At 29.9% G+C, this 26,455-nt stretch overlaps 1 protein-coding gene across 1 annotated transcript; it reads right to left on the bottom strand.

The window, feature by feature from the left end:
- Positions 1 to 1,719: 1,719 nt before the first annotated feature.
- Positions 1,720 to 21,093, bottom strand: LOC122517482 (serine-rich adhesin for platelets-like; the record flags this gene model as incomplete). The annotated part of the gene is given in 17 exon segments (XM_043635880.1): positions 1,720 to 2,407; positions 2,950 to 3,114; positions 3,564 to 3,739; positions 3,875 to 4,077; positions 4,580 to 4,820; positions 5,190 to 5,515; positions 5,689 to 5,745; positions 6,112 to 6,613; positions 6,717 to 7,078; positions 7,779 to 8,009; positions 8,161 to 8,547; positions 14,782 to 15,777; positions 16,146 to 16,273; positions 16,276 to 17,692; positions 17,972 to 18,259; positions 18,607 to 18,795; positions 21,040 to 21,093. Coding segments are annotated over 17 exon segments (5,745 nt in total), but the record flags the coding sequence as incomplete, so codon positions are not given.
- Between the last annotated feature and the right edge of the window lie 5,362 nt (positions 21,094 to 26,455).

The following is a 26,455-nucleotide window of genomic DNA, read 5'->3' as shown; positions in this document are numbered from 1 at the left end:
GACCGTCAGGAACTTAAATACAAAATATTACTGGCGTAGAGTAAAAAAATTTTTAAGTCAACTATTACCGACAGTGGTAGTTACCGACCATTGTCGGTAAAGTTTAAAACATCGACCGTTTTTAATGAGAATTTGTACTTTTATAATATTGACCGTCAGGAACTTAAATACAAAATATTATTGGCGTAGAGTAAAAAAATTTTTAAGTCAACTATTACCGACGGTAGTCGGTAACTACCACTGTCGGTAAATTTTAAAACATCGACCGTTTTTAATGAGAGTTTGTACTTTTATAATATTGACCGTCAGGAACCTAAATACAAAATATTACCGGCGTAGAGTAAAAAAATTTTTAAGTCGGCTATTACCGACAGTGGTCGGTAACTACCACTGTCGGTAACTTTCCTATTTTTAAAACATCGACCGTTTTTAATGAGAGTTTGTAGTTTTATAATATTGACCGTCAGGAACCTAAATACAAAATATTACCGACGTAGAGTAAAAAAATTTTTAAGTCTACTATTACCGACGGTCGATGGATAAAGGTAGAGCACTGCAATTACCGATATCGCCCTTAGCGGGCCTGCCACTATAGTGGCTTTTGCGATTATTTTTTCCAGGTCGATGGCCACTATAGTGGCTCACTCGAATAGCTTACTTGTTCACCGTTTGAATTAAATAATCGTCTTCATAGTCATTCATATTTGAGTGAAATGTTAAAGTTTAAGTATTTAAAATATATTTTTAAGAAAAATTATAATTTAATAATTAAGGAATCTTTACGTAAAACATACGAACTTTCTTTATATGCAGCTGATAATTTTAAAACAGTCAGATAGTAATGTACTGCATTTATATACGGTAACTATTTAATAACATCCATCGCATTAACTTCTATTATTTTTTATTATTATTATAAAGGATATATACATAAGGATTTACAGGGGAAAATAAAATATAACAAGAGATATAGTATATAATTTCACTATAATAAACATTTATTCTTTGTGATAATATAAAATTACACGTTTATAATAAAGGAGGACATTTACAATATTTCACAATGGTAAATCCGTGTACTTTTGTACACGATCGCATGAAGAAGGTGTGCTCTCTGCTGCTGTCAAGTTTTATAAGAATTTTCTTTATTTATTTGTTTTTTTAAAAAGGAAATAGGAAAGGGAGAAGAAACAAAAAAGAACAAACAAAAGAAAACGCAAAACAAGCACGACTTCATTAGCGATCGTATTTGGGTACACTTTAAATGTTAATTCGCCGTATTCCGTAAACGTTATTAAAAAAAATCTAAAAGGAAAAAGAAATAATTTTCACGTACGAAGGTTAATTATTATTTTCGATTTGATTTTAGGCATTATTATTATAATTATAATTATAATTATTATTAATATTATTATTATTTATTATTATTATTATTAATATTATTATTATTATTTTTATTATTATTATTGTTTATTATTTATTATTGTTTATTATTATTATTATTATTATTATTATTAATATTCCATAATATTAAATATTTAATAATAAGATGTTTCGTTCTTGAATAAACATCAACGATAAAGTGAATTACCATCTCTTAGCTAATATGTTATCAGAGAAAAATGATCTCATAAATATCAAGTATATATATATTACAAAAAATGTACAATGCCATGAATATATAATATTTTTGACGGATTACACGCGAACAACATAAGATCATTTTCTTATCATTTATTATTTTAATATTCGTATGCCAGGGATGATCTGATGATATCGCGTACAACAATTGTTCCTTTAATTAATTCCTTAACCGACTATATATATGCTACTTACATAAATACAATTTATTTACAAAACACGTGTGTTTTTTTTTTTTCTATTTCCTTGCACGTTGTGGTTAATAATTTGGAAACACAAATCGATGAATTATTATTATTTTATTATGTGGAATAAAAAAATGCTCTCCCAAAAAATTGTCTAATCAGCCAAAATACTTTTCTAATCAACAGGTGAATCGAGCGAGATAATTATGACGACGATGAATAACGCAGAGCTGATTCTAACATTTTTTTTTTCAAACAATTTTCATTTACGAAAGATAATATATATATATATATCTATTCATTTATCTATTTATCTATCTGCCTACTTATTTATTTATAAATATACGTATATATGTATGTAATATGTACACACGCGAACAAAACTTGTCGCGAAATTGTCGGGTTAGCCTAGCTAACTACTTAAACGATTAACTACATACACAAATACGCACACAGACACGCACACAGACACGTATACACACAAAACTTAAAAAATATAGCCGGGAGAACGCTATATTCAAGTTAGTCTGCACAGATCCATTAGCCCCGTGCGCGCTTCTACACGCAGCTGAACTTGACACCTGAAAATGGAACGCAAGGATGAAGAGTGAACGAATTATAGGAGATATTGTTAAATGGGGGTTGGGGGGGGTGAGCGGGGGCCATGCAGGACATGCCGCACGAGACAACGATGTTTAAATTTAGCCCAATAACTACTATTATTATTAATATAATTAACTACTACTACACTACTATTACTACTACTACTATTACTACTATTAATGTTATTATTATCACTATATATATGTATATATGTATATTGCACTACTATACAATTGAATTTTATTTGTATTTTTTGTTGTTGTTGCTTTTCTTTTCTTCTTATATTCTTTATTGTTCATAATTTTTTTCATTGATTTGATTTGATTTGATTTGATTTGATTTATATATCGTTGTCTTGGTTGCATGACGCTGCATTATGCACTTCCCGATTTTTTTTTATCAAGTGTATTATATTTATTTATTTTCTTGGCGTTCTCTCGTACACGCACGTTAGAACACGACATTTACCTAATCTTAAACTGTACGGAATAATACTAGGTAGAGTTTTAAGTGTGAGTACCGTCGTCACTGGAGTAGCAGTTATGGCAGTGGAGTTTGTGGTTTCGAACGCGTACGTCCGTTCCCATTAATCCGTCACCGAGTCGTACGTGACAGACACAACACTTGAAGCATTCCATGTGGTAGAACAAACGTAGACTCTCGATTATCATAGCAGCTCCTCGACCTATCCAAAAAAATCATATCCAATTTGAAATTTGATTTTTTTTATATCCAACATGATTTCAAACACTTTGACTGCCACCATGTTGTTGTAATAATCAATTTTGTTTCTTCTTCCGGTAGTTGTTCTGTTAGAGTACAGTTTCGTTAAGCATGATTCATAAATTGTTTGAACTATTTTACAACACGTTCTATATTTTATTTTATAAAATAATAATGAAGCGAAGGTATAGTGAATTGTAAGCATTTTGTCAACAATTATTATCACCACCACTGTGGGTGACAGTCAAAGTGTTTAAACAACAACAAAAATTCTTTATTTTAATTATTTAATTATATATTATTATTATATTTATTTATTTATTTATATTTATTATTATATAAATAATATTTATATATTATTTATATTTATACTATATTTAATTATTATTTATGAATTGTTTTTCCATTTACCTAACTCATCTCCGCAATGGGAACATTTCTTTTTTCCACTGACGCTCAACATTTTCTCTTGATTATCGGTATTGTTAACGGATTGCGGTTGTTGTGATTTTGGTTGTAACGTTAATTGTTGATTCGTGTTAGAATGCTGAAGAGGAATATGTTCTTGACTGGTACTATGTTCTAATCTAAAAAAAAAAAATAAAATAACAATCAGGAATATTAAAAATCTACAATAATTGTATTTTAGTAATGCAACGATGATGAATTAATTGAACAAAATGTTAAAGTAACAAAAATGAGGAGATAACGTGTGATTTTACCTTCTTCTCGGAGACAGTGGTTTTTCCTGTGCTCTGTTCTGTACTCTTTGAGTAAGAGTTTGTATAATGGAATCTGGTAACGGCTTGCTATCCGACCGTGTCGGAGCAGCAGCATAAGGTACGGATGTTCCGGTCACGTGCGGTTGAGATTTTCGTGCAGGTGATCTCTGATTTTTCTCATGAATTCTCCGTTGTTCTGCTTCCTATGAAACAGAATAAATAATAATCATAGCATATAATATCAATATTTAATTTAATATAATAATAGTATTATATACTATTTAATATAATGTTATATTAAATTTTTATATTAAAAAATTTGTATAAATAAATTTAATTTTATATTAAAAATTTAATATAATAATTTTAATATAATTTTTATAAATTATCTATTTATATAATATAATAATATATTTCATAATATTATAATAAACTAATATCATATTTCTAAATTATCTATTAAATCAATAATATTAATTAATAATACATACTAATTACATAATAATATTAATATAATATTTAATATATATAATAAATATTATAGAATGAACCCCCAAAATTTTCATGCATGTTTCATTATTACAATTAATATTTTCAAAGTAAATTAGACAAATTGATATATTTCAAATTGTTCATACATTTTGAAGAAAAGTAAGATGTATATTTGTTTATACATATAAGATTGAATGTTAAAGAAAAACTTACTTGAATGAGCCAGTGTTGATAATTGAAATCATGAACGCCTCTAGGTACGTCGCTTTTCCTTCGTTGGACCCATTGATCTCCTTGAACAATTCTTGGTCTAGGTGCAGCGCTAAGTGCTTGCAACGTTTGCCTAGTCATTTGTTGACCACCATGGCATGAAAGTGTCGTTGCAGAAGAACTATGTCGCAATGATGCGTCCACTTGTTGCGGTATAGAATCAGCCGATGGTACACGACTATTCCTGTAGTTAGAAAATATATAGAGCATGAGAGATCTAATTTGTTTTATACGTTATTTCCAATTCTATCGTAATTACGTCATTACGTAAAAAAAAAAACAAAAAAACTTAGAAGTAGTAGTAGTAGTAATAATAATAATTTGGTTTATTATATTTAACACTAGATTTACGAATATTTTGTTTATTATTTTGTTAAAAGATTTACAAGCATTGTTTGAATGAAGAAGTTGAATAGTGGGAGGAGTAAGGGAGGAATTAATATTTAAATTTGATCAAATTGGTTGAATTCATAAATCTAGTGTTAACTGTTTTGTTTCGCATTGTTTGCTCGTTCGATGTTTTATAAAATATAATTGGTGACAATTTATTCACCTGATAGTCACGTCTCTTTGTCTTTGTTCAACGTGACGTAACGGTTTGTTGGATGGTATTGGTGGTGGTGGTGGTCTTCTTCTTTGAGCATCCTGTAGTTGAAGGTTCGGCATAGACGATCTATAATTTACGGCTGGCTGATGCTTGTATTGTTGGGAAATGTTAGATGAACCATGATGAGCTACGTCTTGCAAAGATTTCCACTGTTCCTGTAATTGTTCCGCCAATTTCAATTGTTTTTGTTCGCGATAAGCGAGATTGTTTCGTTGTCTCTTCAATTCCTCTTGTTCCAATTGAAGTAATTCTCTTTCGACGCGTAATACTTCCTGAACGAACCGGAACAACACAATGTTTTAATAAAACACACACACAAGTTTTCCTTTCGTTAAATATACGTTTGAAATAAAAAAGCTTACGCAACATGTCACGCGAATTAATATATAAAATAAAATACTACCAGAGCTTATATAATAAATCAATCGATCGATCAATCCCTTACCCCAGAAGCAAATTCATCTTCGTGGTTGTTCAACCCAGCACCAACCAATATCTTGTTCTGTGAATAAGTAGGAATAAATGTCGTTTTAAGTGTTCGTAGAGTTAAAACACTCGTGTCATGCTTAATCAAAATTCGCGTCTATCAAATATTTCATTTATTTTTATATGCTGAATAATTCAATGTGCAATCTATTATACATGGTGCAGTTATGTGTATTATTAGTAGAAAAATATCTTCAAAGCACGAACGAAAAGATATATATTTATATATTCTTTCATTTGAATACTACATGAAGCAATTTTTTAACGTGCAAATAAGACAAAAAAAAACAAAGTAGGAACCAATGAATATTTTCAAATCCAAATCTTATTCGTCTATCGTTTAATTATATTATCAAATTTACAAAAACACCTCATCTCTCACCTCTTGCTCGCGAATTTGATTTTCCATAGCTCGAATTCGTATTTCTTCCTTTCGTCGTACATCAGCAGCTGCTGCTCTTCTTTCCTTCTCTTCGATCTCGTTTTGAATTCTCAACTGTTGTTCAGCTTGGATACGACGTTCCTCTTCCTGCCGCGTAACTTCGACCAGTTTAGTTTCAATCTCAATACGAGCAGCAGCAGCAGCAGCAGCAGCGGCAGCAGCAGCTTCCTGTTGTTGTCTGATTTCATCATCTTGATGATGATGACGCTGGTGATGATGATGGTGATGATGATAAGAGAGATGTTGCTGTTGTTGCTGCTGCTGTTGTTGTTGCTGTTGTTTGCGTAGAGTTTCTTCCTGTTTACGCAGCACGTTGTCCTCATTCTTCCGTAAATTCTCTTCCTGCCTACGCAACACAACTTCCTGTGCTCTCTCGCGTTCCAATTGCATCTTCTCTTCTTCCAATTCGCGCAATTTGTGCGCCAATTTTTCTCCCAAATCGCTGTTAACGTAAAAATAAAAATAATGCCAGGCACATACACCCACACACATTGACATAAAACAAATAGGACTCGGGAATGATGGTAAAGGGGAAGAAAAATTACCTGTTGCGTTCGTGATTGTTTCCGTATCGCCATTGTTCCTCTTTTTCTAAAACCTCAATGATCTCTCTTTCCTTCTTGGTGATCTCATCTTCCTCGGATGAGGTCACACTGGCGCCAAAAGGTTCGCTACTTTGTCGACTGTGCTGGGACATGTCTGGGCTGACAGGTTGTTTCGTCCAGTCTTCAACGTGTCCCAGTTCGACTCCGGAATCCCTCTCGTGGCTAGAATCCTGCTCGTAATTACTGTCAGTGTCGTAAGAACGACGATGCAGTTGTTCGATACGTCTCTCTTCGGCGAGAATTGCTGCCATGTCTGGTGGCTTCATCAACGTTAATTCCCTTTCCAAGTCATCGTCGTTCACCTATTTTATTTTTATTTTATTTTATTTTATTTTATTTTATTTTATTTTATTTTATGTTCTAAATGCACGCGAATTTTATGAATCGATTCGTATGCGCGTGTAATATTGATTTATATATATTTTGTTATTGTTGTTTAAATTGTAAAATAAAAATTTTTAACAAATTTACAAAGCCTACTCCTTATTTTATTTTATTTGATTTTATTTTATTTGATTTTATTTTATTTTATTTTGATTTTATTTTTTAAATGCACGCGAACTTTCTGAATCGATTCGTATGCTCGTAATATTTATTTATATATATTTTGTAGTTGTTTAAATTGTAAAATAAAAATTTTTAACAAATTTACTAAACGTACTCCTTATTTTATTTTATTTGATTTATTTATTTTATTTGATTTTATTTTTATTTTATTTGATTTTATTTTAATTTTATTTTTTAAATGCACGCGAACTTTCTGAATCGATTCATATGCGCGTAATATTTATGTATATATATTTTGTAGTTGTTTAAATTATAAAATAAAAATTTTTAACAAATTTACTAAACGTACTTCTTATTTTATTTTATTTTATTTTTTAAATGCACGCGAACTTTTTGAATCGATTCGTATGCTCGTAATATTTATTTATATATATTTTTTGTTATTGTCGTTTAAATTATAAAATAAAAATCTTTGACAAAATTTACAAAACGTACTCCTTCGATTCCCAGAAAATCCGACCGCCTCGTTCGTAATTCTTTCTTTATTCTCCTAGTTGAGTTCAATCTTTTTAGAGGTTCCACAGGTAGTGTTTCCTCATCACTGATATCATCAACAGGAGGTGGTGGTGGCTTTTCTTTAGGTGGCTCGATAGTGGTTGGTGGACCCAATGGAAAAGCTAAACCAGTCACTATTTCTTCGTCGTTCGACAAACTCAACGGTAAAAACTGTATAATACAAGTTCAAATATTCTTAACAAATAATAATAATAATAATAATAATAATATATATTATCCGAAATAATTTTGTTTAAATCGATACGTCGAAAAACGTCGAATCAAATAATTATCCGAGTATTATTTTTCATGAATTAATTACCTGTTGAGGTGAGACCGGACTGAGACAATTAATCGCATCGATGTTTGAGATTTCAGTTTTATTGAAGTTCAAGGAAGTTGGCCTTTCAAGTCCAATTATTATTGGTATTGGTGAAGTAGGTGAATCAGGTGTATCTATCGTCATCACTTCAGTGGAATTCTTTGTAATAGTATTTGTAATTGTTGTAGTAATAGTAGGATTAGTCATAGTTGTTTCGAGTTTCGTAATTATCGATAGATTCTCGATAGGTTCTCGTTCTTCACGATCAGTCATCGTTGTACTATTACTATTACTTGTTGTTGTTGTTGTTGTTGTTGTCTGGCAAATCGTATCAACGTTGTTCTTCTTTTCCTCATCGTTTTCTTTCTCCATGAAGATTATTGGTTCCTGTTGAGACCCGGTTGGATGTTCAAAAGATATAATATTTATTTATATTAAAACGAACGCGAAATCCCTGGCTTATTTCTAAAGTGCACTAGACGAATTTTGCAACGCTACATTCTATGCAAATCAACACACAACACCGCTCAAGTGAAGACACTTTATATATATATACTTCGAAGCAGAGTTTCTCAAACGTCATTTATATTTATCCCATTATTATTATTATTATAATTCTATTTTTTGATAATATATACGATAATGAAAATTTAAAAGAATAAATCTCAATGTGCAAGAATTCTACCTAATTTTATTAATTACACAATATTCGTTTCCCTTTTCACTTGTAATTATTTTTCTTCTTCTTTTTATTTTTATTTATTAAAATATAATGCATAATAAAATTTGTTATTTATAAAAATATAATGCGAAATATCACGCACGTATTATTATTTATACGATCGTTTTAATAATACAATTATATGAACACGTTTCGATAAATAAGACAAATTTTTGTTAATAATTTATTGATGATAATTCCTAACGATAAATATGTCCAATAGTATTATAGCGAATTTATTCAGATTTGAGAAACACTGATTTTATTTGTAACATCGGTCGCGGATGAAAGATCACGTCGAATTTGTTTTGTGGTAATTCGAGTTAGTTTTCAAACTCTGCTCCGTTATACATATATATATGTATATATTCCCAAGTATTGTATAAAATTTCCCATATAAAGTATTTTTTTTTTTTGGGGATCAATTTATAACACAGTAAACTGCTGTATTATATAAATTGATCAAAATATTCTGAGAGAATTTCAATAAATCGTTCGTACAATAAATAACATTGATAATATCGATCGTTGCAAAATTTGTCGTACAATTATGTTAATATAACTATGAACATGCTATACCTAATACGTGTCAAAGCCAGAATACAATCGTTAATTGTCTATGGGACCAATTTTGTTAGTTCAAATATTAGAGTTGTTTACTTACTGGAAAGATAAATACACACATGCACGTGGAAACTCAATAAAAAAAATTTTCTTTTTTTTTACAAATGATTTGATTACGATTCTAAATATTTCGTATAAATTGGTATATGTACAAATTTGTGAATAAGTGTTATAATACTATAAAGACGGTATCTTAACGAATACTGCGTTGTAGTAGTAGTTGGTGTTCCTGGATAGATGACACAAAACCATTGATACAAAAAAAATATTGTTCACCTATCGCGATAAAGAATTCTAATCTAATCTGTACATTCCCCTCCCACCCCTCCCCACCCCTCGGTTTGTTTAATCGTATACGAAATTTTAATGAAATTTATTTGGAAATAATTCGAGTACAATTATAATGTGACTTTTTATCTTTTCAACGCGTATATTATTTTTTCTCGTGTTAATCGTATTGAGGATAAAAAAAAATTTCTAGAAATTATTTACGTTTTATCGTTTAAAAAAGAGAAAAAAGAAGAAGAATTCGAGAGTGTCCACACTCTCCCAAGATAAGAACATTCTTTATTATTATCGTCATCTAATGTGATGACGTACGCGCGTCATATGGCATTGATAATTTTTTTGTTCTTTTTTTCATTTTAAAATTCATCACGTTAATAATTATTATAATAATAATAATAATTGTTATTCCGCGTTTTAATAATACTTTATCTTTTGACTTTCTTTTCTTTTTTCGCAGCCAGTAGACGATTACTTTGTTGATAATCTAAATAATTTTCTAACGAAATGGTAAACAATTCAATTAGAAAATTCAAATTGAAATCATTATATTATTTATGATATTATAATGATCAATATTATTCAATTTAACGATTAAATTATTGGTAATGTTCGTAAATAAAAGATTACGGTTGACAATGATGAATTAAGAAAACAAAAATTCATCTTCATCCGGACCATTATTATTATTATTATTTTATTTTTGTTTTATCTACCAAGCAAACTATAAAAATATTTGTATTCGCACGGTGAAATACTTTCGATTTGGCTCGGTGAAAATAATTCATAAGAAGCGTTTCAACATTCCAGGAAGGCGATGGTTTGGAAACATTTTAAGAGAAAGCAACGTGGTGGAACGAATCGTAAAAGGGGTAGGCGACTATGGTGGTGGTGATGGTGGTGATGGTCTAACGCCATGCTTTATATTTTCCAAGGGGTAGAAAAGAGTTATGGTATGAGAAAAAGGAAATGCAGGTGCTAATGTTTTAACGATCGAGTTCTGGAGGAAAACAAATTTCAAAAAAGTTAAGAAAAGAATAAAAACAATAAGTAAGAGAAGATTTAAATAAATAATACAAGAGATAGAAAAAAAATATATATATATATATATATAAAACAATCCGTGCAGAAGAATAAATGAACGTTTTAAATAGTCGAATAAATTTTGGCAGATTGTTTTAAGTATTATTTTATTTATATATATATATATATATACTATATTTATAATATAGATAATATTTTAATATAATATATATAATATAATATTATATAATATAATTATATAATATTATAATACAATTATAATAATATAATTATAATTATATTAATACATAAATATTATATTAATATAATATATTAATATTATATTATATTAATATTAGTATTATATTATATTAATACACAATAAATATTATATATTATATAATATATTATTATACTATATTTATATATATATATTTATATAACGAATAAAAGGTAGAGTGGTGTCTATAAGAAAACAATATGGGTTGTTGTGGTGGTACAGTCATTTTTCCAACATAAGATTATGGTAACGAAGATTATGGTTAAGTATATACGATAGAGGAGTGAGTGGGTGGTGGTGGGAGGTAATTGGGGGCAACAAAATGACGGCAAAAAAAGCTGGCAAAGAAGCAATGAAATAATGCCCACCTTACCTCGAATTATCACGAGTTTCTATACACACCCAAGCTTACGAGGAGAATTCTACGCAGCTTCGTAGGAGGAGCGATTATACAGCAACGCCGATGACATCGATTTGCCGAGGAAGAAGAAGAAGAAGAAGAAGAAGAAGTAGAAGAATATAGATAAGAGAAAAATTTCCGAAAAAAAAATTATGAACAGGGTGGTACACGTATGATGGTGTAAAGTTCGTGTCATGGAATTTGCTCGGCTGAAGTAGACGATGATCATCGCACGTTTTACGATTTTTATTATACTTCGCTTTTTTATAGTATTCTTGTTTTTTTTCATTCATTTGCAATCAGTGGTTTTCATACTCTATACATTTTGTTTTTGGCGATGGTATTTTATATTATTCGAAAGAACGATGATAATTATCGTTAATCCTAACGATTATTCGTTTTATTTACCGATCGGGTTTAATTTTTCATTTAATATTTCAATCGATTATAAATTATTAATTATATTAATATATTATATTTATTATTCAATCGATTATAAATTATTATATTGTTTGAAAGGAAGAAAAATAAGTATAATATTTAATTTCATTCAATTTAGTTTAATTTTATAACGCGTTCGAGTCTATTGGTTAAAGTTTGAAAACCACTGCTTTAAATAATAATAATAATAATAATAATAATAATAATAATAAAGAATAAAAAAGAAAAAAGTGTGTGGAGTTAGGGTTACGCGACCTTTGATTCCGATGTCACGAGGACGCAACACTTTGACCGTACTTTGTGCACGTATTGAACTTGCAACTGACGATGATGAATGCATACTACACTCGTATATGTGTGTGTGTGTGTGTGTGTATGTGTGTCTCTATACGTATATACGAAGTAAATAAATAAATAAAGAAAGAAAGAAAGAAAGAAAGGAGATAGCAATAGAACATTTGGTTTCGTATGTGTGTCATTAGGGGAATAAAAATGTAACGATGTATAATCATCCTTAATGTAATACGAATTACACGATTTAAAAGATCTAACAAAGAAAAAGAAAAAAAGTTAATATCAATTTGAATTTCATTCTCCAAGACGACACTTCACTTAATTGGCCGGCAATTGAAGGAATCTATTTAAAAAAAAAAAAAATAAAAAAACAACCCCATGACTCCATTTATAATAATGAATTATTTCTAATGAATATTTTTAATGTAATTTTAAAATGTTCGTGATAAGATCGATCAATGTATGGCGTGAGAAAGATAATATGATTTATTTGACGAATCAGAGATGATTAATATTTTTTTAACGCATATATTGTTTGTTATTAAGCCGATCAAGTGTGTTTAAGTGGTCGTCTTTTCGAGAAAATAAAAAAATCAAAATAAAATGTTGTCGAGAAGAGGATTAGTGCGTTGAGAGGGGGAAACGAAATTTGGTTTTCGGTTATACGATCATAGTGATTGCGAAAGACCATTTTTGGATAACTCTATTTCATATTTTTTTTTTTTCATTTTTTTCCAAGTTCATTTTATCATAGTTGCTGTTGTTCGTTTGTTTTTTTTTTTCTTTAGTTCTTTTCGTCATTGCCCAAATATGACTTATATATATATATATATATTTTCTCGAACTCATACTTTTTTTTACTCCCACGCACAATAATTGCTACAATTTTTAAACGCACATTACCCACCACTTATTATTGCGTATCAAGAATTATTGTTGTCGTCGTCTCGACAGATCGTATGTTTGTTTAAAAATCGATATATATATATTATAACGATTACAAGATAATCTATGGTAATAGTTTTCTAAATCTTAACATCGTATAACAATAACCGTTCTTCGAAGATTGTTTTTTATTTATTTTTTTTTCCTTTTTTTTTTCTTTTTTTTCTGGTTTATGCAAGATTTCATACGTTTATCTGTAAATAAGTTGAAAGTAATTTTTCACATCGAGGATTATTATTATTATTATTATATTATTATATCTTTTCCTCGCTTTTTCTTCTAATTCGTATAAATATAATTTTTATCATTCGAGAAAAGAAATTAAATAAACGAGTAGGAGGGGGCAGTGGGAAAAATTGAATGAAAATTGAAACGAATAGGCCGGCCTTTTGTTGTTCGTTTGATTCGTTCGCGATTGGATTTTTTTACTTGGCACGAGTGGATATAAAGAAGTTTAAACGATATAATATATTATATCATCGTTTTTTCTAATCGTTAAACAAATGTTACGTATAAAAATCAAATGACGTATCTATATGATTCTGCATTTGTTGTACGTTTTATTCTCAGCCCATGATAAAGTAGAACTTTATACGTGAAACTTTCTTTTCGATATAATAAATTATTAATTTTAATTATTGCGATTATTAGCAACGTCCCATACGAAACAATGAAATAAATTGTACATAATATGTGTGTTAATTCAATTTTGTCAATTTGTGCATACGAGATTCTAGAATACTAGAATATAATAATAATAATGATGATATATGATAATAATTAATAAAAAGTAATATTTAATATAAGATAATTTTTATGTAGAAACTTCTTCGCTTCTTTATTATTATTATTATTATTGTTATTGTTATTGTTATTATTATTATAAATATACATATCGTAAGGATATATATAATTACGAATTTATATTAAATATATGACGATGATAATAATAATAGTAATAATTATTATTATTATTACGTGATATATGTGTGTTAAATATACATGCATACAGAGTTTGAACGATCACTAATTCTAGTATGGAATAATTTTGCATTTTCATTTATTGAAAAAAAAAAGAAATATAAGTAACCAAAATCTTTCATATAAAATATGTCACAGCAGTAGAAAAATTCCCCATTATTTTCCACGTGTGATATTTTATATGAAACATTAAAGTATTTTGTTCTTTTTAATGAAATAAAGATTATTTCATCTAGCAATTAGTTATCGATTTAATATAATTCTGTATATACGTTTTCAATTATAAATAAAATACACATATGTAATTAATATGTACATTATAGATTTCGTTTCGTATGGTTACTTAGAGAGCTAGTTTTTTTTTATAGCGAAGTACAGAACAAGATAGATAAAGAAAGAGAGAGAGAGAGAGAAAAAAAGAGAAAGAGAGAAAGAAAAAGAAAGAAAAAAAAAAGAAAAAGAGCCTATGTGCTTCTAATCGAAAATAGCCGAAATAAATAATGAAAATATATATATATATAGGAGTAATCACTGGCTGGACAATAATAATAATAATAATAATAATAATAACGATAATTATCTTTAAGATTTTTTGAAAGCGTTGTTACGTCGTTGTTCGATCCTAACCTCGGCCATGGTTGAATTCAGCTTCTCGTTAACGCGATCCACCGTGATGAATGGTGTTACCGATGGTGTCCCGGGTATTTTTCCTTGGGGTACCACCACCTTTTCGCAAATTTCCACAACCGTTCGTCGTCTTTCGTCGAAAGGGATTATTATTGTATCCTCGTCGATCGTTGTCGTTGATTGGTGGTGGTGATCCGTGTTGGATGTAGGTGAGGATGATGAAGAAGAAGAAGTAGAAGTAGAAGTAGAAGTAGAAGAAGTAGAAGAAGTAGTTGTAGGAGAAGATGATGACGATGATGATATTTTAGATGAATTAGAATTAACTGGGAGTGGGATTTCCGAAGCTTTAGGATTTTGATTGGACGACGTTCGAGTTTTTGACGTTGACGACGACGACGACGACGAAGACGACGAAGACGATGACGATGACGATGACGATGATGACGGTGATGATGATGATGATGATGATGGTTGGAGTTTGGGAGTAGTTGGTGACGTTGTTGGTGGACTAGCAGATGATATCAAGCTAGTTGTTGATGATTTAGTAGGCACTGTTTTACGAGGAAGCGGTGTTGGGATTTTCGAGGCTGTTCGTGTAATCTTCGAAGTGTCTTGAATTGAAGGACAAGTGTTGGTATTGGTTGATGATGATGATGATTCCAAAGAAATGTTCGAAGGTGTTGATGTCAAAGGATTTTCATCGACGGAAATGGGACAGGTGGAATTTTGATCTTCCGTATCTTTGGAAATGGGTAAAGTTTCGTTATTATTGTCGATGGCGGGATCTATAGGATGATCCTTTAAAAGGTTTAGCTTCGGTTTAGGAAGTGTTTCGGGTGGTGTTCTTCGTGGGGGTACTCTGGGACTTTGATAGACGATCGGACGATTATTCGCCGTGGGTAGTAGTGTTGTATTAGAGTTAGTATTAACTTCTACTTGCATATGCGGGCATGATTTGTTAGTCGACCGTTCCCCAGAAGAAGTATCAGCAGTATCCTAAGAAATTAAAAATGTATACACCAGATTGTACCAATAAACCATATACCCAATGAATAACGAACGGATTAATAGAAAAACAAAATGATAAATAAATTTAAGAGATAAGTTTATATACGGTTATTAATTTAAACGTCGTGGTTTGTTAATTAGAAATAACCATCATGGGCTAGTAGGATAATATTTGCGTGTGTTCGAATTTGAACGATAAATAAATCAATCGTACAAATAAAATATAAGCCTCGAGGTAGTAAATGCGATAAGAAGAAGAAGAAGAAGAAGAAGATGACTTTAGGGGAGTGGGGGTGGGCAGAACAGGTAAAAAAAGCATATATATATATATATAAAACAATATGATTTGATCCTACCTTAGTTGCTACTGCTTCTTGCTGATTGGCGACAGTCGTCGTAGACTCGTTGGCAACGGTGCTCGACTTCGTCGTAACGATAATATTATCTTGAATTGGCGACGAAGTTGAACAAGAAGTAGCCTCGATCGTTCGAAGATCCTCTGGTTTTCTTCGATAATAGTAGTTGCGTGCACGATTTCTTCGTCGACCGGTTCGTCGGCTTGGCTTACCGAACAACTAACGTCGGCCGTGTGAATGCCGGAATCCTCGCGATCCGTGTCGTTGAGAAGTTCGGCCGAGGATGACGAGGCCGGGTGATAACGTCTGCCATAATCGAATTCTTCGAGACTTTGAACACGTTCGAAGGTGTCGGGGCCACTCGAAGCGTCGGCATCGAGGGAGTCGAGACTTCTGTGAAAAGCTGCCCCCCTAGGTGCACGGTATTCCGAGTCAGGTGAGGAACTCCTCTCGCTGGGCGTTGAAGTATCGATCCTATTTTCTTGATCTCTGAAGCAAAGGGACGAGGAGTGTTGTTTAACGATGGTTCCTCCTCTTTTATCCGAGGATTCCTTGCTCCTCATAACGTCGAATGCATTCAAACGATCCTTTATAGTCCTCCCGGTGAATTCACCGTTCACGTGTCTCGACTCGTGGTGTATCGTAGTGGTAGTCGGTGCCGAGGATTCGTCGCTGCTGCTATATTTTTCTAACGTAGATAATCTCTCCCGAATCGGTCTTACGTTTTCCAATTCGTCGGTATTGACCATCGTCTTGTGATTATTAGACGAATTAGCAGTAATCTTGCTTTCGCGTTCTATCGTTTGTTTCTCCAAATGGGACAACCTCTCTCTGATAGAACTCATGTCACCCGACAATCTGTTGTTGAGTACCTTATTAGATATCTTATCGTTGTTATCCGTTTCGATTTTTTGCTTCTCCAGGTTCGACAGTCTCTCCTTGATCGACTTCGTACTGGTGAAGTCACCCGAGAGCCTGTTTATATTATTATTATTATTATTACTATTATTATTATTAATATTACTGTTAGTTGATTTTTGGTCCGAACACTTTTGCGTTCCCTTCTCAAAGATTTCTCGTCTCTTCAGGATGTCGACTTTGACAACCGGTGTCGTTGTTCCCAACGTTCCCGTAACTTTGTTATCCTCGTTCAAGCTGCCAATCTTCGATATGTTTGACGAAGACGATTTAACGTTATCCAATTTAACATCCAAACCTACCAATGATCTCCTTGGTATGTTTTGCGATACTCTAGAAACGTAGCCACGAATTGCACCCTCGTACGTGTATTCTTCCGGTTCTGGCGAGCTAGCTGTCGCCGTTGTTGCCGAATCGTATTCCTGATTATGATTATGACCATGAAACCCATTCCCAAATGGTTTCTTCGTTGCATTAGTTGCTGTCGTTGTCGCCGTCGTCGTCGTCGTCGTCGTTGTAGTCATTTCCGTAGACGATCTGCTAGCGTTATTGTTCATATTGTCACCGGTATCACCGGCCACGTTGTCAACATCCGAGTGATTCTTTTCAATTTCACTGTCTCTGTCGCTCTGGAAAAAAAAAAGAAAAAAAATATCATACACATCCATTTCTATCGAAATTATTCGAACGATTATCGATTATTTCTATAAATGGTTTTATGTTGTTTTTATTGTTTAATTAATTATATAAAAGAAATATGATTATTTGCACGATATTATATATGTTGAAATAAAATATACTTATTGTATAGATAAATATTATTGCATAAATTTAATATATATAATGTTGATTAATATAATTGATTAATTAAATATATATTTATTGAAGTAATAGATAAAAATACTTACGAGAACACTGTGAGCATCGTCGTGAGTGTCACCGCTAACTGAACTTTTGCCACTACTAGTACCGATTCCAAGGTCGCTCAAATCGTTCGCATCCTCCTCATGATACATGGCCAGACTAATACTCAATTTCCGACCTCTGTTACCTCGCTCTTCCATCATCTCCGAGAAAGTTTTACTTCGACGCCGTTGCCTATCGTGTTCTTCGAGTTCTAACTTTTTAACCTCCACCACTCGTTCTATTATATGTTCTTGACGCTTCCTCCTACTGCTCTTCCAATTATCTAAATTCTATAATATTAATAATTATTTTATTATTTGTTATAAATTATTATTTTGTTTATATATAAATAATGTATATTAAAACACTATTTCTAAGTGTTTACAACGAATAGAAAAATACATTTGTCAAATTATTATCTAATTTATAAATTATTTCTTATTATTTCAACAATTAATTGTTAAAGACAATTTTATCTCTATTATATTAATTTATTATTAATAATTTATCTATATTAATATTAATTTATTAATATATTATATATATATATATATATATATTAATATATTAATAAGAATTTTTTTTTTGATTAATTAAATTTTATATAATTATTTTATTTGATTGTTTTTATTCTTACAGATTGCCAATCTTCCGGATCATCTCGTACTTCCTGTTTAATCTTCTTAACTTCTTGAACTTTTTGAAGTTGTTCTTGTGCCGTACGATACAAAGAACATGGCCCAACTTTGACAAATTGAAGAGGATTCGTTGCTTGTTTAGGTGGTATTTTTAACGTTGTTTTCAATTTTGGCGGTTCGTGTGAGATCTGTAAAATCATCAATCGATTGATATATACTTTTCTTTCTCTCGTATATTAGTTCAAACAATAAGTAAAAATAAGTTAGACAGGTTAAATAGTTTCTAAATTTTATTTTCTAATACGAAACTGTTTAACGACCGTAATACGCGTAACAATGCAGGTACCGTTCGTTTTGTTCGTCGGTATAAAAGGTATGTCAGGTAACATAAATTGGTTAATCGAAAGAAACTATTGCTTCGCTTTCACATCCGTTTCCTGTCTTAACTTTGTTTAAATCAATGTACACACTAAATTCTTTAGAAATGTTCTTATCGTTTGCCTTGTCAAACAGGGGTGGGGGAGGGTAGGTGGGTTTGGTTTCTTCTTTAAGATTCTAAGTAATATCTTCAAACTTCATTAACAAATTTATTTTACTCCCTCACGAATGATATAATCATTTTCTTTTTTTTAAACAAATTATTCTCTCGATTAAAAAATAAAATCATTTCAATTCTTCGTTCCAATGCATCATAGGAAGGGGGTATTATTTAAAAAACAATAATGCATATAAAAAAAGGGATGGCAAATGAATAATTAAAATACATATTATTCATTCGTAGGATAATTGTAATATAATATAAGTTAAAATATTATAACAATAAAATAATTATTACTAGAAGTATTTAAAAATGTGTTAACCTCCGATATTTGATTATTAAAATATTAATGAAAGAAACAAAATTGTATAAAACAAAGACAGAAACTATACATAAAAAAAAAAGAAAAAGAGGGAGAGAGAGAGAGAGAGGTCATTCGAAGCAGGATACGATTTAAAACGTGCCGAGTGTTTATGTATTGTGCAGCAGCAGCAGCAGCAGTGTGTTGCATAAGCCTTTCCGTTAATGCGCCTAACGCGTCATATACTTTTTTTTAAAAACGAAAAACTCCTAACACCACGAAAGAAAAGTTTGTAACAGATGTATAGAAACTTTTACATGCACTTTGGTTTCGTTCACTTGCACTTTCAAGTTTCTTTCTATCTCTCTCTCTCTCTCTTTTTTTATTTTCTTTTTCATCTTAATACGTGCGTTTAAACAAAAATAAAATAGTATAAAATAATAAAGATAGAAAATATAATAACGCGTTTAGAACGAACGTTTAACGATGATCGTCATAATTTATAAAAAAAAAAATAGAATAAAAAAAAAAAAAACGGAAGCGGAATCACGCCTAGGAGAGGTGTTTTCGTCCTTTCTAGCGTGAAACATAGTAATCGATAGTTTTTATTATTATTTTTTTAATGTTATATCGATTATATTTTATATAAGAGAAAGGTTTTCATCCCCACCCCGCACCACTTTCGATTTCTTCTTTAAAAGTCGTATTATTAAATAATAATCGCAATAATCTAACAGAAAACTCGCGTAACACAGAACGCGTTTTCACCTGTTTAAATTCTAATCTTAGATTGTGCCGATTCGATTTTAACGTTGATTTTAGAATAACAAGTATTATTATACACCATGGCAAAATATTGGCTAACATCCAAAGACTTTCTCTAACGCGTAAATGATTTATTTAAGCGCAATCGTTCGTTATTTACAGATAAATATTTATTTTTATTAATTATTATTTGATATATGTTAAACGTTTAAATATAATATATAACGTTAATAATTATACTTTAATATTTCAATCACACATTTGTCGAAGAAATTTTCCATATTTATTTTTAAACGAATGTTAATAGATCAATTGATATGAAATTGTTATTAATCTAATGAAATTTATTTAAAAATTCATGTGTATCTTGCTAGTAGATTATATAATATTATTATAATTTATACATTATTATAATATTATTTAATTATTATATTATATATATTATAATATTATTTAATTATAATAATATATATATTATAATATTATATTTTTGCTAGAATATTATATAATATATTCTATATATATTATAATATAATATAATTTAATATAGGAATTAATTGATATGGGTAAGGTGATGGGGAAATTACTGAATTCACGTGATCATGAATGAAACATTAAAAGCCACGTGTCGTCAGCGAGTATAAAAGAAAAAAAAAGGAAAAAAGAGAAAATGTGTTGCGGGGGGTGGGGTGGGGGTGGGTGGGGGTAGGGGCAGGGGAAAGAGTTGCTCACGATCGTTTATAAAACGAGTATTATACTAGACACCATACTATAGTATATGTATATTCACTAGAGAGAAACGCATATTACGTTTGACGTAATACAAACCATCACTCTTTCGTTTCGCCGCTCAGTGGCGGCGGTTTGCGGGCAGGCATCCTTCCTTCCTTTTTCCTTCGCCTTCTACCACCCTCCCTCCCTCCCTCCCTCCACCCTTACGGTACTCCTCCTCTTCAATGTAGAACGAGTGCTCGCACGGATGAGCCCATCCTATGTCTCGTCTCTGGAAAAAGACAAACAGGAAGTGTTAATGAGGATATATATGTGTATGGTAAACCATAACGGTTCGTTATTCATTTTATTATCATTTATAATTATTTATCGAATATCTAATTTCTTTTTTTTCAATCATTAAATATTAAATATATAATTAATAATATATAATTATATATATATTATTTTTTTATTATATTATATAATATAAATAGGATGGATATTGTGTATAAGTTGAATAACTTATTGATTGTTTTAGATAATCAATTTGGTTTATTTGTTCTTTTTTGTTTTTTTAATTGTAAATGAAATTCGCATTTATCATTTTAATTCTGTTGAGATTATTGTATGATGAAAATATTTAAATATCGTATATAAAGTTTGTTTGAAATATATTATCAATGGAAAAGTGGATATAAATATTGAATGCACAATACGTGCATCCTTTAGAAATATATTTTATATACTACTTCAATAAAAAGATGTTTATTGACGAATCATTGAACGAATACGAGGAGAAGGAGAATGAGGAGGAGGAGGAGGAGGAGGAATCGAATGAATTTCAAATGCACGCGTGTGCGTGTGTGTGTGTGTTCTCGAAATTCGCAATGATATAAATAACTCGAAGAGTTCGATAAATTTCCTTAGTTATTTCTTATGCTTAGCGGGGCAAATTTCTAAATCTCGTTGAGAATATCGTCTCGCATTTTCTTGCATTCCGGGATTAGCTTTTCTTTCACCATACACTTATACACGTAGAAAATCTCGAATCTTCTTCGTTTGTGTGTTTGACAGAAAGAGAGGAGAAAGAGAGAGAGAGAGAGAGAGACGTACCATGCGAGACGAACAAATATTATTCCAGTCAGTTTATGTTAGCATGGGGGTGGGTGCATCCGTCTCTATGGTTTTCTATTTCGGAAGCGATGAGCATTTTCATTTCGTTCAGTAATCGACCGAAAAAGTCTTCCCTCTCAAGGCTATTGTGAGGTATCACAAAATTGTTTTAATCATTTTTAAGTAAGCAAACAAAAGAAAACAAAACAAAACAAATAAGAATATAATTAATTAAATATTTTCTCGATCACCTGTTCAAATTTATATATTTTAATTAATAAATTGATAGTACGTGTAATTTATTATCGAACGATTTAACAATATGATTTCTTTTTTTCTTTCTTGTTTTTTTTTTTTTCATTAGAATACTTAGAAATGTAACATCAAATAATTTGAATGAATAATTGGAGAGTATCGTTAAATAGGAAAAAATGGTTACAACCGAGAATAATAATTATTGACTCGTTCTGTATATTCGTACAAAGTATAATCTAAGAACGTATCTTTAGTTGGCAAAGGAAAGACTATGTTTGCTCGAGCAACAACCGTTAGAACTTTATCTACAATATTCGTCTTCTCTCTTGTGAGACTTACTTTCTAAAGCTGTGAAAACAGTATATGTATAACTCTATAAAGTAAGTTTGAAACGAGAGTACGAAAGTTAACTTTGGATTCATCATCTTCTTCTTCTTCTTTTTCTTCTTTTTTTTCTTCCTTTTATTTCTTTCGAATTTCGATAATTCAAACGTTATTCAATATTTCGTATATCAGATAGAGAAACGTGAAAATATTTCTATGTTTTATTTTTCTATGCAATTAATTCTAAGTATAAGAAAATATATTTGAAAATTTAGTATATTATATAATATATATTTTATTAATTAATATATAATATATATTAATATTAAAAAAATAAATCTATTTGATTTTACATATCATAAAGCATAAAGATATTTTGCAACTTAGGAAAACAAAAAGTTAGTTAATATTAATTAATTATATAATATTATTAATTAATATATATAATATATATTAATATTAAAAAAATAAATCTATTTAATTATAAATATCATAACTCACAAAGAAATTTTGCAATTTAGGAAAACAAAAAGTTAGAAACATGAAAGAAAACAACAATCAACAAATTATATTAAAATCATTTAAATTTGGTTTAAATAAAATGGCAATAAAAAAAGAAAATGATAAATTAAATGAAATTGACTCGTTACAATAGTTATTCAGTGTTAAAAAGTATTATAGAAAATGAATAATATAAGAAGGGTCAGGTTAAATGACGTTAGTTCAATGATAATCAAGCAACGATAATCAAGTATGCATTTCTCTCTTTCTCTGTGTATGTGTGTATGTGTGTGTTCTTTTAACTCGACGATCGAGGATCGAGGTCGAGTCATTTTCTGGTTTTGATATGTCGAAAGATAACGTCAACGTGACACTTGTCGCCAGATGTTGTGGTTTGGCTCAGTGCTCACGCGACACGTTTCATTAAACGTTTTACGCATGTGAACACACATGGACCCAACAAAGTATTCACTTAAGAAGAAATTCTCCTTTTTTTATAATATTTTTTTTTTTAGTTTAATTCGAACTTTCGAAAGGCAGGTCTTAAGAGGGAAGACACAAAAAAATAAAGTTATAATAATTAATTATGATACGTTTTATCTTCCGGAATAAATTCATTAATGTGTTGCTCCTGTGTTTGTTCTTAAATTTTGTTTTTAAATATATTTGTAAAATTACGTTTATTATTTATTAGGAAATATTAGAAAATAATTTGTTAGTATATCGAAAATATATATATATATATTAATATTATTATTATATAATTTTTTTATTAATTTTTTATATTAATTTTATTTATATTTTACAATATAATTATCTAAAATAAATATTTATTTCATTTCAATATATATATATTATAATTTCATATTATAAATAATATTAATAAATATTATATATATTATAATTTCATAATAATTTATATATATATATTAAAATAAAAATAAATATAATTATAAATAAATATAAATAGGACGAAAGGATAATTGTGAGTTTGTAGGATGAAACCATATATACTCATATATATGAGATAATAAAAATAATATGCATAAATATTTTATTAAAACAAGGTTTCGTACGAGTGATCTTTATGATTATTCGGGTCAAGATAATTAGGAGAAAATCTTTACAATTAGTTGCCATAAATTCGATGACAAACGACGACAACGACGAGTGATTTCGATACGCTCTGTAAACTTTCAAGTCAATAATGGTGGAAGAGGAAGAAGGATGGGTGGAGCCGATAATGACGATACTACTGACAATTATGGTTACGATCTAGGTAATACGGATTTCAAACTTCGATATGTTTTCTTCCTTTTATCGCATTATTTTATACTTTTTTTCTTTTTTATATTCGCATCGAAACATTATCAGACGTTCTTATCTTCTCCTGAATATATTTTTTCTTCCTTCTTCTTACTCGTCTTCGAAAGTCAAGCTCGATTATGATTTACGAATAATTTATCGTAAAATGTATCCCCAATTATAAATTATTGCACTTTGTTAAACTGCGATTAATCATACGATTCTGCGTGGAAAAATTATTTGTTTGTCCCAATAATTGTTACAATAATTTGATTTAACGATCAATATTATTATTTGCATTTAAACGAGAAAGATAAATATAATAAATATTGAATAATGAATTTTTTCCAAATAGTACTCGACGATGAACACTACGATGCATACGATGCATTTTATAAAAATGCATTTCAAATTAATTTATTGCGAGAGACTAATTATTATTTTTAAATACACTTTGGTAACTATTATGATTGATGATATATTTCATTTGAAATATTTCTAACAAGAAGTAATAAATGTATATATAATGCGTTTGTATTTCGTAATTCTTGTTAGAGAAACTGTTAGTTTAAAATTACAAAGTTATTCTACATATGTATTACACGTATATATATATAGGTAACATATATTGGTTGTATATAAAACGTGTTTCTCGTTGATTTTGAAAGTAGTTAGACGTAGTGGTCACTCTGTTTGTGATACGCTCGTAAATATCTTGATATTATCCAGAGATTATCTCACTGCTCGGTTCATATAAACGATACTCTTTTCGAGGAACCAATTAACACTATTATCCGCTGTTACATCTATGATACGCCTCGGTGAGCAATTATTATGTGGAAAGCGTGGATGATCTTGTATGATATATATATGTATATATATATGTGTGTGTGTGTGTGTTTGTGAGTGTAAATGTTTTATAAAGAGTAGTAAGATAGATTTTCTTCTCTTATATTTTGTACTTTCGCTTCTATCGGTTAAGAACCGTTCATTCTTTTTCTCTAACGCTTCTTCTTTAACGTTTTTCAAAGGTACCTTAGTAGATATGCTGTTAATTTTATAGATTTCCGTTGAGCTTAGAAGGAAATCATTATTCGCGAGAGAGTCGGCCTTCCTAAGCCTTTTCTAATTGCTACCTCCTCTCTCTCTCTCTTTCTTTCTTTCTTTCTTTCTCTGTTGGTAACCTTAATTACACGAGAAAACGATCGTAAGTATATCGTTGCAAACGATCGGTTTAAATACTTTTATTTTTTATTTTTTATTTTTTCTTTTTCTTTTTTTAATGTTAAGTCTTCGTATTCTTCTTTTTCTTTTTCTAATACGATCTCCTATGATTTAATATGCATTTTCGAATAATTTCTTTTATTTTTCAACGACATATGATGCATTTCGCGATATAATGCAACGAATAATTCGTGATTATTTTTTATATTCTTCATTTCATTCAAGAAAATTTAATCAGGTAATTCTAATTATTAAACTAGGAACTATCGGTTTAAATATATATTTTTCTTTTCGATCTACAGTTAAAAACTCTTATACTTCTAATACGATTTATATGATATTTTATATGCATTTATTTGATTATTTTCTATCTATTATAGATCAATATGATTTCATATACATTTATTTGATTACTTTCTTCATCTAATACGATTTATATGATTTAATATGGATTTATATTAAAAATAATCGATTGATAGAATCTATCGATAAAATTGTCGAATAATTTGGCGAGATAATGCAACAGAATTTGTGAGGATTCGTCTGGTAACGAAGTAAAAGAAGAGAATCTTTCTTTTTTCTTATTCTTCATCATCATCATCATCATCATCATTTTCTTCATCATATTGTTCATTTTATTCGAGGAACTCGTTTGAAAGAGGCCGAGAGAGGATCGAAGGCCCATCGATCGAGCTGATCGTCTTCCAATGCTGTACACGTTGAGACAGCATCAGAGAAAAAGCTAAAAAGAGAGAGAAAGAGGGGGGTGGGGAGGGTGTAATAAAAACGCGAAGATGAAGATAAAGGA

This window comes from Polistes fuscatus, unplaced genomic scaffold, assembly GCF_010416935.1.
Source record: "Polistes fuscatus isolate 324 unplaced genomic scaffold, CU_Pfus_HIC Scaffold20, whole genome shotgun sequence".
NCBI lineage: Eukaryota > Metazoa > Arthropoda > Insecta > Hymenoptera > Vespidae > Polistes > Polistes fuscatus.
This window is presented reverse-complemented; position numbering and strand designations above follow the sequence as displayed.